The following is an 18,735-nucleotide window of genomic DNA, read 5'->3' as shown; positions in this document are numbered from 1 at the left end:
TTGATCAATACACCCTTCCACTGTACAATGCTGGAGAACATGAAAGCTTTGGAAATATGTTGATAATTGCAATTAGAATCTCCTAGTAAATGACTTGGTACACTGTATTGTAAGTTACCTATATGTTTTTTAATTGGTCTGCATTATCTAATTCACAATAAATGGATACTTACTAGAGGACTCAAAAAATTAGCAACCTGTCTCATCTTACAGATAACTGTTATTCAATATAACAAATTTGTGCTACATTGTATTAGTTCACATTGTTCTATTGAGATTTATGGGAAAACCTGGAAAGTGGCCAAATCTAGTGCAAAAGTGGTATTGCAACCTATAGACTTTTCATTTATATTTCAATAACTTGAATGAAGCATTGGCAGAAATGGCAGACCACCGTATATTAATCAGCCACAAGAGCTCTACAGCATATCCATTCTGAGATACAAATTACCTTTTTTTGTGAAGATAGTAAATACAACCCCTTCAAAATGCCATTATAACCCTGTTACTGTGTGGATAACATTTATTACTACTATTATCCTTTATTTATACAGCACAACATATTCTGCGATGACATATCACCCCAGAATAATAACATATCTCTTGTATCTACTTTCTAAGCACCTGCCAAATGCACCCCTAAAAAGAATTATACGTCCAAATCCTTAGCTTTGAAAAGTAGAGTTGCCATTAGCAAATGTCTTTAAAGAACATAAATACATGAACGTATGTCCATAAAAATGTTGTGAGCAGACAGTATAACATTGCACACAAGGTCAGAATAAATTCTGCCACTATGTTCTGAATTCGTAACTGTTAGGCTTGGAGATATCTCTTGAGGTTCCTGAATTATTGTTTCTTTCCATGGACAAACACAGATGGGGTTGTAAAGCAACACAGGCAAGTAACCCATAGCAACCAATTCTTTATCAAATGCAGTCAGATTAATAAAAGACATTGTCACTGCTTTGGGTAACTAGACTAGGGCACATTCTGCTCATGTTATTACACAATTCCCAAAGTTTAGTTTTGTTTATCACTTATGTGCATATTATTTTCAAGAACCATCCATTCAGCAAATAATAAAAGGCAAGGCACATATTATATTCTGATCTGAATAATACGGCTGTTGTTACAGCTCATGGACAGCGCTCTTGGAAACAGATCCATCTTTTGTCAGCTGCCATATGTAATGACTGCACAAATGCCAGTGCTTGCAAATAAATCTGAATAACAATTAGTGTATTACGTAATTCCTATTTACAGTTCTCTAGGCAGATATTATGCTGCTTACATACATTTTGCATATAACAATTCATTGCATCGCTCATATACCAGCCTTAGGAAATGCTTTTAGATTCTGTACTGAATACCTAGAATTCAGCAGTGCTTATCAATATAGGTACTCATTTGCACTGGTACAGATCTCTGCTATCATTTTTCTAAACTGATTGTTGCTACTCACAACCGCACTAGTGCAGTTTATAATTGATTTTAGTAAATCAGCCCCAGTTTTTATTGATTTTAAAGTTATCTGTAAATGTAATTGGCACTGAAATCAATATGTCTTTATCACTTTCTTTTCTCTGGTTCTGACACTTAAAGAATAAGTAAACCTTTCAAATAAGCTATAAGCATCTTTGCAATTAACAAAAAAAACTTTCTTTTAAGATTCTTGTAAAGGGCTGCATGAAATGATGCTGCTATATAAATAATAATTTTAAGAAAGATATGTTCTTTTAATATAATGCATTTTGTTACAACAGCACCACCTGCTTTTCATTTTCTGAATGCAATCCAGTCAAGGAACATGTCCAAAGATAGGAAGAAGATGTCTTTTCTTAACAGAGCAACATCAGAATAGTCCTCGTTTTCTGACACATTCCTCAACTGGATAACATTCAGAAAATTTAACCAATTAATAATATTAGCAGTACATATTATCCATAATATCTTGGACTTTTACAAAAAATAAACATTACATTACAATAAAATGTATTTTCTTTCACCATGCAAAAAACAAACAGTTTTGACTGGAGATTGTATTGTACGGTGTAATAACCTGACTTCTTTGACCTAGAGCTTGTAGGGTTAGTGCTTTAGCATTTTTGGTATGGAGTTATGTGAAAACAAAGAATCAAAACAACATCCCTTAGTGTTCAGTTACAGGGCACTTGTGGCAGGTGATTTTGGTGCAGCCTGTGCTTTTTACCTTGTGCTGAGTCAAGGTGCAGTGCTGAGGGTGCTGCTCTTCCAAGGAGCTGCTTGTTATTTGGATACAATACGTTGTGAAGGTCTTGGTACCTCGGAGCCCAAAAGACTTGGGGTGATGGGCTGTTTAGTAAAAACCTACTTCCACATGTAAGCCCTATTATGGCTCGAACAAAACGAATTAAACGGAAGAAACGGCTCAGAAACTTATCTCAGTGGTTTTTAAACATCATGTCCTCTGTCACTCTATTCAGTCTTTTACTTTACAGAGGAGCCTAAGTTGCATTTGAAGAACTTCCTCTGTAATGAAGTCGATAAATACTAATCTAGCAGTTAAACTTTCATGTCAGTTTGTACATACTCACATGTATTTACATGCAGGACAAGTTCTCTTGTTTTATTATGATGTCCTGCCCTTTTTAGACACTAAATATACTCAAGCTCCTAAACAGTTCAATTTGTTCTTAAATGTCCTTTAGGTTGGCACTGTAAGTACTGTCACTGTCACTATTCATTAAAGGTACTTGCTCCTTGCCCTTCTGTATAGTTGTTCCAAGCACAATTGCTCCCAACCTGCCTCTTCTGCTTAATCGTATGCATGCTGACACTGTGGAAACCTGAAGGAGAACATGGTAATAATTCCAGGGTTCACACAGTGGGTTACGCCAATAGGAGTTAGTAGTTTATGCAAATAATGAACCTTACTACTCAAGGCAGTGTCAGTCACTGTATTATACAGCGCTGGATTTGTTATCCGGGCGCCCCGAGGCTGACCACATTCACGAGCAGTGGGCTTGGGCGGCATGCTGACCCCCCAAATTTGTGCCGCCCTAGGTCCAGGCCTTTATGGCCTTGCCACAAATCTGGGCCTGGTCTTATAAACCAAATAAAATACTCTTTTTAAAAGGCTATTGACTAAAACGAATAAAAACATAAATTTGCCTCTTTCTAGGTCACTGGTAAGACCTCACCTTAAAAGGGTTGTCCACCATTTTCCCCAATGGAATCATTTTTAAAAATAAGCTTTGTTCACATATTATCATATTATTATCATATCAATGAAAAAAAACTGTAATTCACGGTTTATCATAGGCGAGATTGAATTTGAGGAGTAAAAATGTTTCTCCTAATTCAGGTCCAATTTTTTTTCCCATAGACTTCCATAGAGTTATCATGTGAGAAAGTGAGGTTGACACATTGATTGCATCTAGCTCTATAGGAAAATTTGAATTTGAATTAAGAGATATGCTTTTAACATTAAATTGAGTTTAGCTCTTTATTTTAAATGAAAACCAGGAGCTTACCCAAACTAGAGCAGCTATAGAGTTTGACAGCAGGAAAAGACACAGGAAGCGAAGGAGGAACAGCGCTCAGTGTTCCTGCGTGTGTCAGAGCTTTCTCATTGGCTGAAAATGTATGCAAATAGTTGAGGAAGCAATAGGGCATATGCAGGAGCACTTAACCACAGGCTGTCCGCACTGGTTTTTCTGAATGTGCTGCTAATCTCTGTGTGTATTGGTAAAAGTGCTTCTTTTGCAAAGTCCTACCAGTTTGGTAAAACTTTGCAAAAAGGTGGACAAACCAGTAAGGGTGCCAGTTCTAAAGGAGAATATTAATAAGAAGTAAAGTGTGCAGAGAAACATGCCACTATAATTGTAGAGGAAGCAGAATAATCAAACTATGAGGAAAGAGAATTCTTTCTCTGGAAAACAAGTGTTGCGACATGATTACCCTTTACAAATACATTAGAGGACACTACACACATATAGTGGGGATTCTCTTTTAACATATAAAATAACGAAGAACTAGAGACCACCCCTTTAAACTTGAACTAAAGCAGCACAAATAGCACTTCATGGTGAGGACAGTGAGGTTGTGGAATGCCCTGCCAAGTGATGTTGTGATGGCAGATTATTTTAATTCCTTTTAGAGTTGCTTGGATGATTTTATTGAACAATATATGTACGTGTATGTTTGCAAGTGTATTGATAGGTCAGTACAGGTATGGGACATTTTATCCAGAATGCTCGGGACCTGGGGTTTTCCAGATAAGGGATCTTTCTGTTATTTGGATATCCATACCTTAAGTCTGCTGAAAATCATTTAAACATTAAATAAACCCAATAGGATTGTTTTGCCCCAATAAGGATTCATTATATGTTAGCTGGGATCAAGTACAAGGTACTGTTTTATTATTACAGAAAAAGTAAATTATTTTCAAAATTAGAATTATTTGCTCATAATGGAGTCAATGGGAGAGGGACATTTCGTAATTTGGAACTTTCTGGATACCGGGTTTCCATATAAGGGATTCCCAAACCTGTATATGTATGCCTGTATATTTGTATATATGCACCGGGGATCATTTGGAGGGGTTTCACTTCATGAACTATTGCTTTTCTTACCAAAATTAACTAAGTATATGTTTTTTTTTTTATTTTGTGCATTTATCATGTGTATGTATGTGTATATGTGATGCTTATATCAGTCTGAATACACTATAGTAGTTTTTTACTCCAATATTTTGTTCGTGTAATAAATTACATTTTCATTGCATTTCTTATTTTTTTACTTCTCTTGCCACCAACTACACTTCTACCATGGCCAAGACAATTAAAAAGCAAGTGTACAGTATTAGGCCCTGCATTTAGAGCTAAAATTGCAGCACCAAAGTATAGTCATGGCAGAGGACCTGCAGAAATAAATGGGTAACTTAGAAGGCTTATGAAAAATACCTAGCGCATGGCTGCATAAAGTTGGTCTCAGTCTGAATACCATCATATACTCAATAAATCAACATACATTGGCTCCAGAGAATAACTAATGTACAGCCAAAAAATTATGATACAACAGCCTGGTTGACATATGCTGAAGCCTAAAAGCTGCTCCTCCAAACACTCTAGGGAAGCTTACAGTCACAATATGCTGATTTTGTAGATTTTACAGGCCACAAAATATATGTGTTGCAGTTGCATCAATACACAAGTAACCCACCAACATTGATCTATTAAGTATATGGTGCTTATTTATTATATCAAGTCCCTGGGGACCTTTGCGTAGTGCCTGCAAGAGAGATTCCTGTACCCTACTTCTTGTGTGGGTCACAATATTTTATATATAAAGATTTACCTGCATAACTAAGTTACATGTGCTGAAAATGATTTACCTAGAGTTATCCAGTAAGACAATGACCTTGTCCGTACCTTTCCTAACAAAGATTAAAAAAAAATTAATGATATGATTGCTAAAAATAAAAAGTCTCTAAGCCCAGCACAACACATTAAAAAAAGGGGGGGGGGTGTAGCGATCTCCTTCTGTGCAACTCTAACAAATGCTTCGGCTGCCAGGGATACTGGGAATACATTATGTATTCCACAACCGATTTTGCAGCAGGGTAAAATGATTTATCGTAATCACGTATCTCTTTTTTATATGAAACCACTTCCAAGTACACATTTTCCCCTGTTTATTTGAAAATGCAGATGTGTATGCTGATAATACAACTTTCCTTTAGCTTGGGGATGAAGTGATTAAATAGAGCTGCCCTGATTATTCCAATAATAATCAGGATCAAATACGGCATGTGAGAGTTCAGGGAACCTCTGCGGCTTGGAAGCTCAGGGACTCCCTTACTTGTCAGATTATACATATTTCTAGCTGTACTGAATGGGTTATAACATTTATTTTGATGGAGACAATCTAAATGCATTACAAGGCAACATGAAAAAAACTTATATGTAGAAGGAAAGAAGTGTACAAAATCTGTTATTGTGTTGTGTGTACCCTACACATAGTCCTTTTTTCAGTTTCATCTAAAATCTTATTTTGATGGTTTTTCTTAATCCATTAATAAATCAGACATAAGAATATGTTCTCACAGCACAGATACAATTAATGTGAATTTCTCTGGATATTCCTTCCCAGGAAAATAGATTTCAAACCAATTCAGTTTGTTTAGGGATAATACGTTTTTTTTTTAGGCTAATTTCTAGAAATGCTTCACACTATTTATACAAGATAAACAGTGTTCAAATTTGCCATCTGGAAAGCCAAGGAAACATTAGAGGCTACTATTAGCACTACCATATACTATTAGCACTACCAAAGAGTATTTATTATTGCCTACATCATTAGGGGTTTCAACGTATGCTATATGACTTATCACTAAGTGATACTAACATGGTTTTATGAAAATCAATAGGAACATGTCAGTATTAGTGAAGCGTTGCAGCACATTGGCCTGGGGGCAACACACAGGGTTGGGGACAGCGCACTATGATTTAAACAACTGCGGAGGAGCCTTTAGCCATGCTGGCTTTGGAAAGTATCACAGAGCAGGGGACGGGGACTTTTCTCTACTAATATTTTTGTGCTGCAACTCTTTACTCATACTGAAATGTTTTTATGGATTTTTATAGGAACGTGTCAGTATCGCTTTAAGAACTGTTTATACAATATAGCAAATATAGAGCAGAATAGAATATTTCATATCTTCAGATGTGCAGTTCAAAAGTACAGTATATGAGAATATACTACCATACCAAACCATAACCATACCAGTAAATGTATTCCACTTCAAGGACCCTCACTGACATTTCCAAACATCACAGGCAAAGCTCCTGATATGTTTTAATATTCCGGTTCTATCCCTACATAACAGTTTTTCAATGATGTGAGTGTTTTATTTATATATTGGCGGGAGTAAAACAAAAAAAACAGGTCTGCGCTCAAAGGTCTTATGTAGAGTTTAAGGTGGTTATTGAACATGAAGACCTTGAACTCTGCATAAGACCCTTGAGTACGGACCTGTTTTTTCTGGCCATCTTCAGATTATACTGGAACTGCACCAGGCTCCTTGTGCCAGCATTGGTGGTTTGCTATATATATATATACTTATTTGTTTTATATATATATATATAAAACAAAAGAACATTAGCTGGCGCTCACCTATAGTAAAAGAAATTATGCCTGACTGCAGCAACAAAAAGTGTTTTGATTATTCACTGCACAAATGAAACCACAGTTACAGGTCTTAAAAGCAGTCAGTATTAAGTATAATTATTATTAAAATGTATTTATAAAGGCACAACATATTCTGAAGCGCTGTACAATAAATGGCTCTATACATCGAACATATTGATTACTTTCCAAAAATACATTTGGCAACTGATACAAGAGGTAAAGATGGGCCCTTCCTGATAAAACATGCAAACTCAAAGATTCATCAGTTACAATAACATTTATTTATAGCCCTTTTTTCACTCATTACAAATGATATATAAATAACTGTTTGGGGAAGTATTATTTGATATTCAGTGAACCTTGCATAGCATGTGTCTGTCCTATTTTAGGAACTTTGTATTGAATAGGAATGTGTGTTTTTGAATAGGGAATGTATTATATTGCTTTCATGCACATTGAAGGGCCTCATTACCATTATAAGGAAATGTAATGATACAATATTATGTTGGTTTCCTGGGAGACATAATTAAATGCTCAGGGCCACATATCTTGAAGAGGTATGCTTCACATATTGGGAATTACAAGGTGTGCGATTACTAATTAGTGCTGCTGTGAAAGTCTCTTTTTGCAATTCAGCCTTTTTTGTTATTTTAAATTACTTTCAACATTTACATTGCTGTAAACTGGGGGAAACATTCATTCCTTTATTAGAAATGATTTTTGCATTCTGATTTATGATTGATTTCCATTAGAAGACCACCCATACATATTCAACTTTCATTTTAGATGCTTTGCACTAATTCTACTACTACACTAGGATTGTAGTAGTATGCAATTGTACCCTTAACACTAAAGATTAGCATCATATCTGCTGCCTCAGTAACACAAGGTACCTGGCCTTTTTGCAATAATTCCTTCCCCAAGCTAGGATTCTTTTTCTCCTCCTTTTCGCCAGTAAGATTTTATTTGTGACTGTCCAAATGATACTACACTAAACCTGCCAGCAGTTTGTCATCGCATTCTGGGACCTGTAGTTCAGTAACAGATTGTTACTACAGTATGTCACTGTTTAAACATTACTGCTGAACTAAAACCCTTGAAATAACTACCTGGAAATGTTTTAGGAAGGACACTGCAGATATGTTATACAGGTATAGGACCCATTATCCAGAATGCTCGGGACCAAGGGTATTCCAGATAAGGGGTATTTCCGTAATTTGGATCTCCATACCTTAAGTCTACTAAAAAATCAATAAAACATTAATTAAAACCAATAGGATTGTTTTGCATTCAAAAATGATTATTTACCGTATATACTCGAGTATAAGCCGGGTTTTTCAGCACCACGCATGGACGTTCGCGCGCACGCATGCGCACGCACACTCGCTTGCACGTATGCGCGTCTGTCCATGAGGGAGCGCGCACCCAGCTTGTTCGGTACAGTAAAACCATTTATTTATATCATTTACAATTCCCCTATAAATTCAGGCTTATGTATCTTGTCTTTCCCAGTGCTCTAACTCTTCAAGGCAGGAGGGTCAAAGGGTCCTCCATCCACCTTTCCCTAATCACCTTTCCATAATCTGCAGCTGCCAGCATGATATATTTATGAAAAGTTCACAGGGGGTCACGCTGAGTGTCCTTTTATTATTTATTTGATTACTGAAACTTAGCAGTAGCAGCTGCATTTCCCACCCTAGGCTTATACTCGAGTCAATAAGTTTTTCCAGTTTTCTTAGGTAAAATTAGGTACCTCGGCTTATATTTGGATCGGCTTATACTCGAGTATATACGGTATATCTTAGTTGGGAACAAGTACAAGGTACCGTTTTATTTCTACAGAGAAAAGGGAAATACGTTTTAAAATTCTGAATTGTTTGATTAAAATGGAATCTATAGGAGATGGGCTTTCCGTAATTCGGAGCTTTCAGGATAAGGGATCCCATACTTGTAGAAAAAATAGTATAGGCAGGCACTCCGATCCCCAAGAGATAATATATCAAACAGCAGCAGTCATGTTTAAATTTAAAAAAGTGTACACATTTTATTTAATCCATATATAAAAAAAGAACAAAAGCCTTACGCGTTTCGTACTAATAGAGTACTTAATCATAGGCTGACTGACATTTACTACATACACAATATTTAAAGTCAAAGTGGCCAATGGGAAGACTCTGAAATTGGGCAATCACAGACATCATGTAATTATACAATTAAATGATAGAATGTGGGAGGTTAAATATACAAGGATTTGAGAGTAGATTTCAGTAGTGAGAGTGAAAGTGAAAATCCAATACTTTTAGGCAGATTATACATAACAGGTTACATCATAATCAAAGTTGAGACCGTTTGGTTGTCTGGTTTTAAGAAAAAATATCCATTTGGTTTCTTTTCTTATTAAAGCCTGAATTATGTCTCCACCACGGGGACCAGGGATAACTCTATCAATCCCTATAATATTCAGGTAGGACAGAGATCTATTAGAACAATCATTAAAGTGCTTAGCTACTGTAGTAAAACATATTTCATTAGTAATGTTTAAGATGTGCTCTCTGATTCTATCCTTAAGTTTTCTGCTAGTTCGGCCTACATATTGTTTATTACACTTAGTGCCTGTAAGTAAGTAAATAACATACTTTGTGTTACAGATAATGTAATGTTTTATATGAAAAGTATTTGTTGTAACTGTAGAAGCAAAGGTTTGAGTTTTGACAATAAAGTTACAAGTTATGGATCCACATTTAAACATCCCTCTAGTGGTTAAAGATGTATCAGTAGGTGCATTTCGATGGATAAGACTTGGGGATAGTTTGTTACTTAAAGTGTTTGCTTCTAGTTATAAATCTATATCCGTTATCTAGGATTTTTCTCAAGATAGGGTCAGTTTTAAGTATCGTTAGGCTATTATTAACAATATTCTTTATGGCCTTGTATTGAGGGCTGTAAGTGAAAATACATGACAATACTTAAGATTTATTCTTACGAGAAATAGCCATGGTTTCTGGGAAATTTCTTGCTTTATATATATTAAAGAGATCAGATCTATTTGTTGATGTGGCTCTATTAAAGGCTTCTTGGATGGTACTTTTTTGGTAACCTCTATCTAGTAGACGATAATAAAGATATTTTGATTTAGATACAAATTATGTGTCCTCTGAACAGATGCGTCTAATACGCAGAAACTGACTGTATGGGATATTTCTAATAAGGTGTTGGGCATGAATGTGCATTCAGCAGGGTGTTGGCAGAACAATCTTTTCTGAAAATAGTGGTAGTGACAGATTAAATTTTTGTGCTTAATGTGATGTCTAGAAAATGAATGAAGTTATCATTAATTTCTGAAGTAAATTTAAGGTTATTATTGTTTGTGTTGATGTAATTAATAAAGTCTGTAAAATTATCTTTTGTGCCTGACCAGATTAGAACAATATCGTCTATATACCGGCCATAATATTGAATATGGTCAGAGAATGTGTTTTCATCGTTATATATGTGTAGTTCTTCCCACCAGCCAAGGAAGAGATTGGCATATGATGGAGCGAATTTTGCTCCCATAGCCGTACCGCAACATTGTAACTAGTATTTCTTGTCAAAGTAGAAGTAATTGTGAGTGAGGAGATATTTAATGGATTGCAGAAGAAATGTCATAAAGTTCTAAGTACTATAGTGAAGCAAGTGGTATTCTATGGCTTTAAGGCCAAGTTGGTGAGGGATACAAGAATATAATGAAGTAACGTCTATAGAGGCCCATTTAAAATTATTGACATCCCATTCAAAATCTTTGAGTACATGAAGTAGATGACCACTATCCCTTAGATAACTAGGAAGTCTTAGAACTAAAGGTTAAAGGAAATAATCGATATATTCCCATAAATTCTCTCCTAGGGACCCAATACCGGCAATAATGGGTCACCCTAGGAGAGGTCTTTCTTTTTTGTGAACTTGGGTAGGTAGTGGAATATAGCTGTTTTAGGGTTGTCAATTTTCAAAAAGGAAAATAGCTTTTCATATTAATAGCTTCATATTAATAGCTTAATGGGGTGTTGGATTTTTTTCTAATACTTTGTAGGATTCTCTATCTGAAAGCTGTCTAGGTGCTTCTACAAAGTAATCAGTTTTATTTAATATGACATTTTGACCCCCTTTGTCAGATCTTCTGATGACTATATCCTTATCGTTTTCTAAATTAGTTAAAGCTCTTTTCTTTTTTGTATAAGGTTATCTTTGTTTATTACAGAGGGAGATTTTTGATTCTTTTTTAGAGTTTCGTGTAGAAGGGTTAGTTCCATTTCATACTTGTATTAGACTTTTTTAAGCAACCACTACAAAACCTCCACATTTGGACACAACAGTTCCTTTTAAATAAAAGCTAAAAAATGTATAAATGAGATTGTTGATTGGACAATTGTAAATCACACCTCCATTTTAGGAGAAGCATTCTAACATGGAGTGATTAAAAGATAAGTTTAGCTTATATTTTGTGATATAAAAAACAATTTAATGCATAGGACTATTCTGAGGCTGTTAGCATCCTACGTACAAAATAGAAGGAACCCTTTACTGTTACTTTAAAGGCTAAACTTTTGCTAAAGTAAATAACACCCTAGTGTAGCCTTGTCCTGTACAAGTGAGGAGATCTATCTTGGCTCTGGGGAATTGTGGGTACTCACAAGTGCATGGGTACACAAAGGCAACACCACATACAGAGACAGACACAACTCTTTGCACCTCATTCTGGTAGTACAAATACTTGAACCTAAGTGCTCACTATACAAAGCCATGGGACCATAAATATAGAAGGTTTTGTGCCAGTGCTTTGCACATTGAACTATGTCCATTTTTTGTTAAATAGATCATTTGTGCTTGTTATTTCCCTTTATCCTTCATTATTAAGTGCACTAATAATCATCCTCTCTACCTTATGTTGTATCTATTTTGTTTATCTATAAAAACATAATAAATATATTGGTACTTCATAAATACTTTATCAACACAATATTAAAATCTGTAAAAAAAGGTCAGTGCACTTATTGATGTATGCCCCTGTCTTGTAATTTCTAAAACAAAGACAGATAAACACAGATAGATAGATGGATAGATAGACATATTTCATCTTACCAGATTTGACTCAGAGGGAGGATGATACTTCTCTGTGCCCATTCTAACAAGCCCATCATTATATAAAAATATTCTAAGAGGGTCGCAGGAGGTAACGAGAATGTAAATCCGTAAATCAAACTTGTAACTTTCAAGGAGAAAGGGTTTTTCAAGATATTCCTGTACAATTAAGTGATCCTGAGCTTGAAGTTTTTCTCCATTTCTGGTAAGCGATATTCTGTTGAGAAAAATATTACGTTATCTATATGTTTTCTATTATATACTGCAGATTGAGCTGAAACCCTGAAGCTACTGCCTGGTTTCAAATGGCCTCACCCAAACGAGAAAGACACCCTTTGCACTGCCCCATATCTCTACTGATCAATATATGTCAAATAAGACCCTAGCAACAGCAACTGTAGACCCTAGCAACCAGATAGCTGCTAAATTACCAAATGGAGAGCTGCTGAACAAAAAGCTAAATAACTGAAAAACCATTAAAAATAACCAATTGTAAATTGTCTCAGAATATCAGTCTACATTATATTAATAGTGAATTTAAAGGTGAACTACCCCTTTAAGCTAACTGATCACAAACACGAATGTCTGCAGATCCCATCACAGAAGTGCACGTATGAATACTTTAACATCCTAAGGATTTTAGGGTAAAAAAAAAAGCACCCCCACCCGCACTTTTGTACAGAATCCTTGGAAGTCAGTGGAAACGGCAAGAGGTAGTTGGGAGGTTCATTTTATAATTTAAAGAAATAAAGTAAACATTACTCAAGTCCAAAATAATAAAACTTGTTTGCACCTGGGCAAACTTTGTGACTTATTAAAAATTACCCATGTCCCATTGCTCCGTTAGCAGGCTTAATTATGAAAGTTTTCTGTCTCCTTTTCTTCTTTAGTTCTTTAATATATGTTTGAAACTGGGTGTATTCAGCAGGAAATATCCAGGTTCGAGGAATAAAGTTATATTCATGAGGTTGACACTTGATCATTCTGTAAAAACAAATTGAATAATGATGAAGTATGCATGGATAAACCCTGGTTAATTCATCTCCCTAACTCTACATTAAGTTAATCTCATTTAGCTCTACATTTCAACTACAACCTCATTTCCAAAAATTCTGGAACACTGTGTACAGTGGGACACGTTGGGACTGTGTATAATGCAAATAAAAAGAAAATGGAATGATCTGAAACCATTTAAACCCTATATTTAATTGCAAATAGTACAAAGACAACATATCAAATGTAGAAACTCAGAAGGTTTAGTGATTTCTAAATATATATACTCATTTGAAGCCAGCAACGCATTCCAAAAAAGTCGGGACAGGGGCATGTTTCATACTTTGTTGTATTGTCTTTTCTTTTTACACTTTGTAAATGTTTGGGAACTGAGGAGAACAATTGCTGTAGTTTTGAAAGTAATATGTTGTCCCATTCATTCCCGATATAAGAGTACAACTGCTCAATAGTTTGGGATCCACTTGTCTATCGTGATAATGCAAATGTTTTGAGTAGGTGATAGGGTTGGCCTGCATGCAGGCCAGTTTAGCACCCAGACTCTCTAACTACGGAGCCATGTTCTTTGTAATTTGTAGAGAATGCGGTTTGGGATTGTATTGTTAAAATAAGCAAGGCCTTCCCTGAAGATTGTTTGGATGACAGCACATGATGCATTTCTTTATATTATCTGTAATTTAATATAGGGTTTAAATGATATGCAAATCGTCCCATTCTTTTTATGTATATTTTACTCAGTGTTCCAAACTTATTGAAAACAGAGTTGTACAAACAAAATGCCCAATGAATGAAAGACATCTGTAAACACAGTAACAAGGAGAAGACACGGTTTTAAACTAAGTATTTCCTATTCTCCCAAGAATAGGTAATACTATAATTGTTCTCTCAGCAGTAGGTAAGATGTCATCTATGAAATGACATAAAGCCTGTATGTTCTTCTTATATCTATATGCTTTTCATTTGGGTACTTAGGTTCACCCTAATATTCATAAATACGACAGCAGATTAACTTGCTTCTGTGGTACAACCACAGTGTGTAGAAAACTCGGAAAAATCCCAATGAGTCTGAGTGACATTTTTTTTCAATTATACAGTTGCTGTATAAAATAAATGAAAACACCAAACACCATTTAGATTGGAAGATGAAACCCTACGTTTTAATGAGTTACCATATTAGTAGATTTGTAAATGAAAAATGAAAAAATCATACAAATAAGATGTTTTTAAAACTTACTTAGTCATATTTCTTGCAAGACAATCCTTTCTGCAGATTTCTCCCATCCCTGGAAAATGATTTATTCTCTAAAGTAAACAAAAAGAATTAATATTCACACATATTATAATGGCAGGTTAAAAATGTTATGTGTTACTGAGGGGCTTAGGTGTAAACACATTTTCATTTTAATTAGATGGAGCTAATTTGCATTTAAATGTGATTTTCTTGTTCAGACTGTAGAACTAACTACCTTGACTAGGACTAACAGCAGCAAATGTTGTACATTGGTTTGCCTTAAAAAAAATCAATAACACAAAATGTCAGATATTCCCCTTCATTTCTCAAAAGTAAAAATCAAACCATTATATTCTGTAAGCCTCCACAAAATAAAATACTTATTTCTCTGCAGTATTAACTCCTTAACAGTTTTTAAGCGTGTGAGACTTCACCTGGCGCTTTCCGTTTGGATCTCTTTATGAGTGTGACAACTTGAGCACAAGAAACCTCATCAGATATTAATGGTTCAATCATGGTACATGTTACAAAATGCTGTTTCAAAGACACATTCTTAATACTTGTCTATACGTGACATTTTAACTTCAATATTTAATTAAACAAGCCTCTGAACAGAAATGTATAAAACAGAATTTTTGAAGACTCTGTGGTTAAAAGCTAAAGATATGTGAAAAATAACTAAGGCTCTGAAAATATTAAATAATGTCTTTTCTTCTTCTGGAATTGGTTTTCTGTAGAAAGACCCACAATATGTTCCTTAAAAACCATCTACCCAACAAGTAAAGGTATGGGACTCCTTATGCAGAAACCCATTATGAATAAAATTATGGGAAGGCAATCTCCCATTGAGGCCATTAAAGGAAATAATACTATTTTTTTTTTTTTTGTAACTTATATTTTTATTTTTCAATAATACAGGAAAAGAAAGAAGATTAAAACAGAAGAAATACAGTGCAATACAGATCGGAACATGCTTCCATTATCAGAGTTTGGTGAATCAATAGAGCCTTATTATCAGCTGTGGATATAGGCCAATATGTCTAGTTGCTCTGTAATAAGGAAGCAGTAATACCATGTTTGCAGTAGCGTTTAGGAAGAGAGAGAGAGAGCAAGAGAGGAAAGAAAGAAAGAAGTAAACTATATTCGTATGTATGATTAAAAGACTGAATAGTTAAGTGGATAATGGATGCATGTTCGTAACATAGAAGAAACCAAAGTGTTGGCTTGAGTTGTTAAATATGGAACTCTCGTAGTCGTTGCAAAGATTAAGGCCAGAGAGGAGGATAAGGCAATGGGTGGGTATCCTCTATAGGGTATTGTTGGATTAAGCAGCTAGGCCATTTAACTCCCAAATGTCCCAGATTTTGAGGTATTGGGGAGTATTGTTGCGGAGTATGGCAATTCCGTATTCGAATTTTCTGTTGGAGTTCACCCGGTTGTTTATTTCAGTCATAGTAGGGGTGATGGATGTTTTCCATTTGGCTGCAATAGCTAGTCGGGTGGCAGTAAGTATCTGGTTAATTAATGCTTGGCCACTGTTGCGCATTTTCGGGAACGGTTTTCCCAAGAGCATTGTAGGGAGATCCAAGGGGACCTCGCGGGAGAACAGTTGGCTTAGTAGATTTGCTATTTCTTTCCAAATGGGTTGGATTATGGGGCAGTCCCAAAAAATGTGTTGCAAAGAGCCCTGTTGGCCGCAGTTTCTCCAGCAGGTTGAAGGGTGGTCCGGGAAAAGTTTGTGTAATTTTTCGGGAGTATGGTACCAGAACATCAGAATTTTGTAGATATGCTCTTTTTGTCTGGTGCATGTTGTCATTTTTCTTGCATTTTCCCAGATGTTCGCCCAATCTGTTTCGGAGAGTGGCTGGGGGAGTATTGTATCCCATTTGGTCATGTATTTAATACTATTTTTTTTTTAAAAAGATGCCATTAAAAATTGTATTTGATCCTAACTAATCTGCACAAATTTATATTTGTGGCAAAACAATCCTATTTGGTTTATTTACTGTTTAAATAATTTTTAGCAGACATTAGATATGGAGATTCAAAGTATGCAAAAATCCCTTCTCTGAAAAATTCCAGGTGCCAAGCATTCAGGATAATGGATCATATACTTGTACAAAACTATGGGTGTACCATACACCTAAAACTGAAAGAGGGCTAGAATGCTCAGACCTGGGGTTTACTAGATAAGGTATCTTTCTGTAATTTTAATCTTCATACCTTAAATCTACTAAAAAATAATTTAAATATTAAATAAACCAAAAAGAATTGCTTTGCCTCCAATAAAGATTGATTATATCTTAGTTGGCATCAAGTACAAGGTACTGTTTTATTATTACAGAGAAAAAGGAAATCATTGCAAACAATTTGAAGTATTTGATTAAAATGTATTCTATGGGAGATGGCCTTCCCGTTATTTTGAGCTTTCGGGATAACAGGTTTCCAGATAACGGATCCCACATCTGTAGTTGGTTTAAACAAGTGTAAACCTTCTTACCTGATAATTCCTGAGCTCAGCAATTTTCTCATGTTGAACAGCACAATCATTCCATATAAGGTTTGCTGTCTCATCATCATCCCGGGCCTTAGTAAACATCATCTCTTCAGTCACCAAACGAACTGAATTTAACATATACACAAATCATAATAAAATCATAATAAAATAATCAAACTGCTATCAGAAATTGGAGTGTCATTAAAAACAGGCAAAAAATGTTAAGCCTATTTAACTTAGGAAACTGTACAATAATATCACTCATACTAAGTAAGCTGTTGCAGATGGCCATCTATAGGCTGCAAAATGCTTTAACAGGGCAGAAATAATACATGAAGCTACTGCTTACATATTGCTAATGAAATCCTGTGTAATTGAGACATTTTGACTGACTCACCCGTGTGCACGATATACTGCCTGTAAAGGCTTGAGATAGACAGCCTAGCATCCAGCCCTCTTTATCTACTATAGTCAATAGAATCTGCTCATTTTTGCAGAAGAAAAAGAAAGAATACTTTCACTTCATAACAATATGTAATAATTCCATAAACTCCCAATTTTAAAGCTGATTAACTACAGAAGAAACTGTAGTGTCAAGACAGCTGCAAAAGTGCTCCATTTAATGAGCAAATAGAGCAGCTCTTTTAGGTCTGTTAGTAATAGATGCCAAAGAAGCAATATAATGAGAACTGGCTACTTATTGTTTAATTATTGCAGCTAACATATGCTGAGATTGGGCTCTAGTGAAATCAACAAATGTAGATGGACCTCCAAGTAATAACTATAAAAAGAGGTAGCGAAAGTCACAAACCTCTGCTGTTTCAATTGTATTGAAACTGGATATTTAATTAGTAATGGTTTGTAAATTCTGTTATGTTGGAATAACACTGCAGATGAGATCTATTTTCCTATTTCTCCTGTGGTGCTAGAATGTCTCCAATATTTTGGTATTTCCCATAGAAGTAAATCTGTCAATATATATATGTGTGCTGTGCTTTTAAGTCAGCAAAGAGAAACTGCAAATTACAAAAAGTAATCTTTGAATTTTAAATGGAAAGTTTGTGGTATCATATTGATATCAGAAAATAAATCTCCTAGGATTACATATATAAGAAATGTATAGAAATATAAAGGACTAAGTTAATTATATAATACCCATAGCATGAACTGATTCCCACAGCAAATATTTGGTAATGCTTTGCCTACGACAGACACTGGGCAGCCACTTTGGCATTTTTGAGTAGTGTCAGCCTGCCACTGACATAGGCAGAGGGTTCCATATGCTTTGCTACAAGAAAGCAGTGATCTGCCATTTATGGCATTCTGACCACCTGTTTTTCTGCACTGTGGCAGTAAATACACTCTGTGTGGCACAGTCAAGAGTTGTGGTGTTGTTTGGTTGATGTTTCCAAGGTATTTAAGTTAAATGGGACATCTTTTATCAGGTATACGGAAGCCAATGAAGCATTTAAAAAAAAGTTATAATACAAGCTAAAATAGAGATGGAGAATAGTGTTGTAGCAAGGAGAAAAATGAATCCAAAATTATTTTTAAAATATGGTAATAGAAGGAAATAAAACAAGAAGGGGCAGGACCCTTATTATCAGAGGGAGGTCAATTTGTTGATGCAAGCAAGGAAAAAGCAGAGTTTTGAACAGTTATTTTTTGTCTGTCTACACAAATAAGGAACCTGCTAATAAAGGTT

At 35.2% G+C, this 18,735-nt stretch overlaps 1 protein-coding gene across 2 annotated transcripts in view; it reads right to left on the bottom strand.

The window, feature by feature from the left end:
- ttll7 (tubulin tyrosine ligase like 7) overlaps positions 1–18,735 on the bottom strand; it is a 132,946-nt gene that overhangs the window by 90,700 nt on the left and 23,511 nt on the right. For both annotated transcript variants that reach the window (XM_031899718.1, NM_001142660.1), the window contains 4 exon segments: positions 17,034–17,155; positions 14,537–14,604; positions 13,117–13,275; positions 12,292–12,508 (listed from right to left, as the gene is read on the bottom strand). In XM_031899718.1, coding sequence (XP_031755578.1) covers positions 12,292–12,508; positions 13,117–13,275; positions 14,537–14,604; positions 17,034–17,155 — 566 coding nt within the window.

This window comes from Xenopus tropicalis, chromosome 4 (genome assembly GCF_000004195.4).
Source record: "Xenopus tropicalis strain Nigerian chromosome 4, UCB_Xtro_10.0, whole genome shotgun sequence".
Taxonomy (NCBI): domain Eukaryota; kingdom Metazoa; phylum Chordata; class Amphibia; order Anura; family Pipidae; genus Xenopus; species Xenopus tropicalis.
The sequence above is the reverse complement of the archived record's forward strand: the minus strand, read 5'-3'. Positions and strand labels throughout refer to the sequence as shown.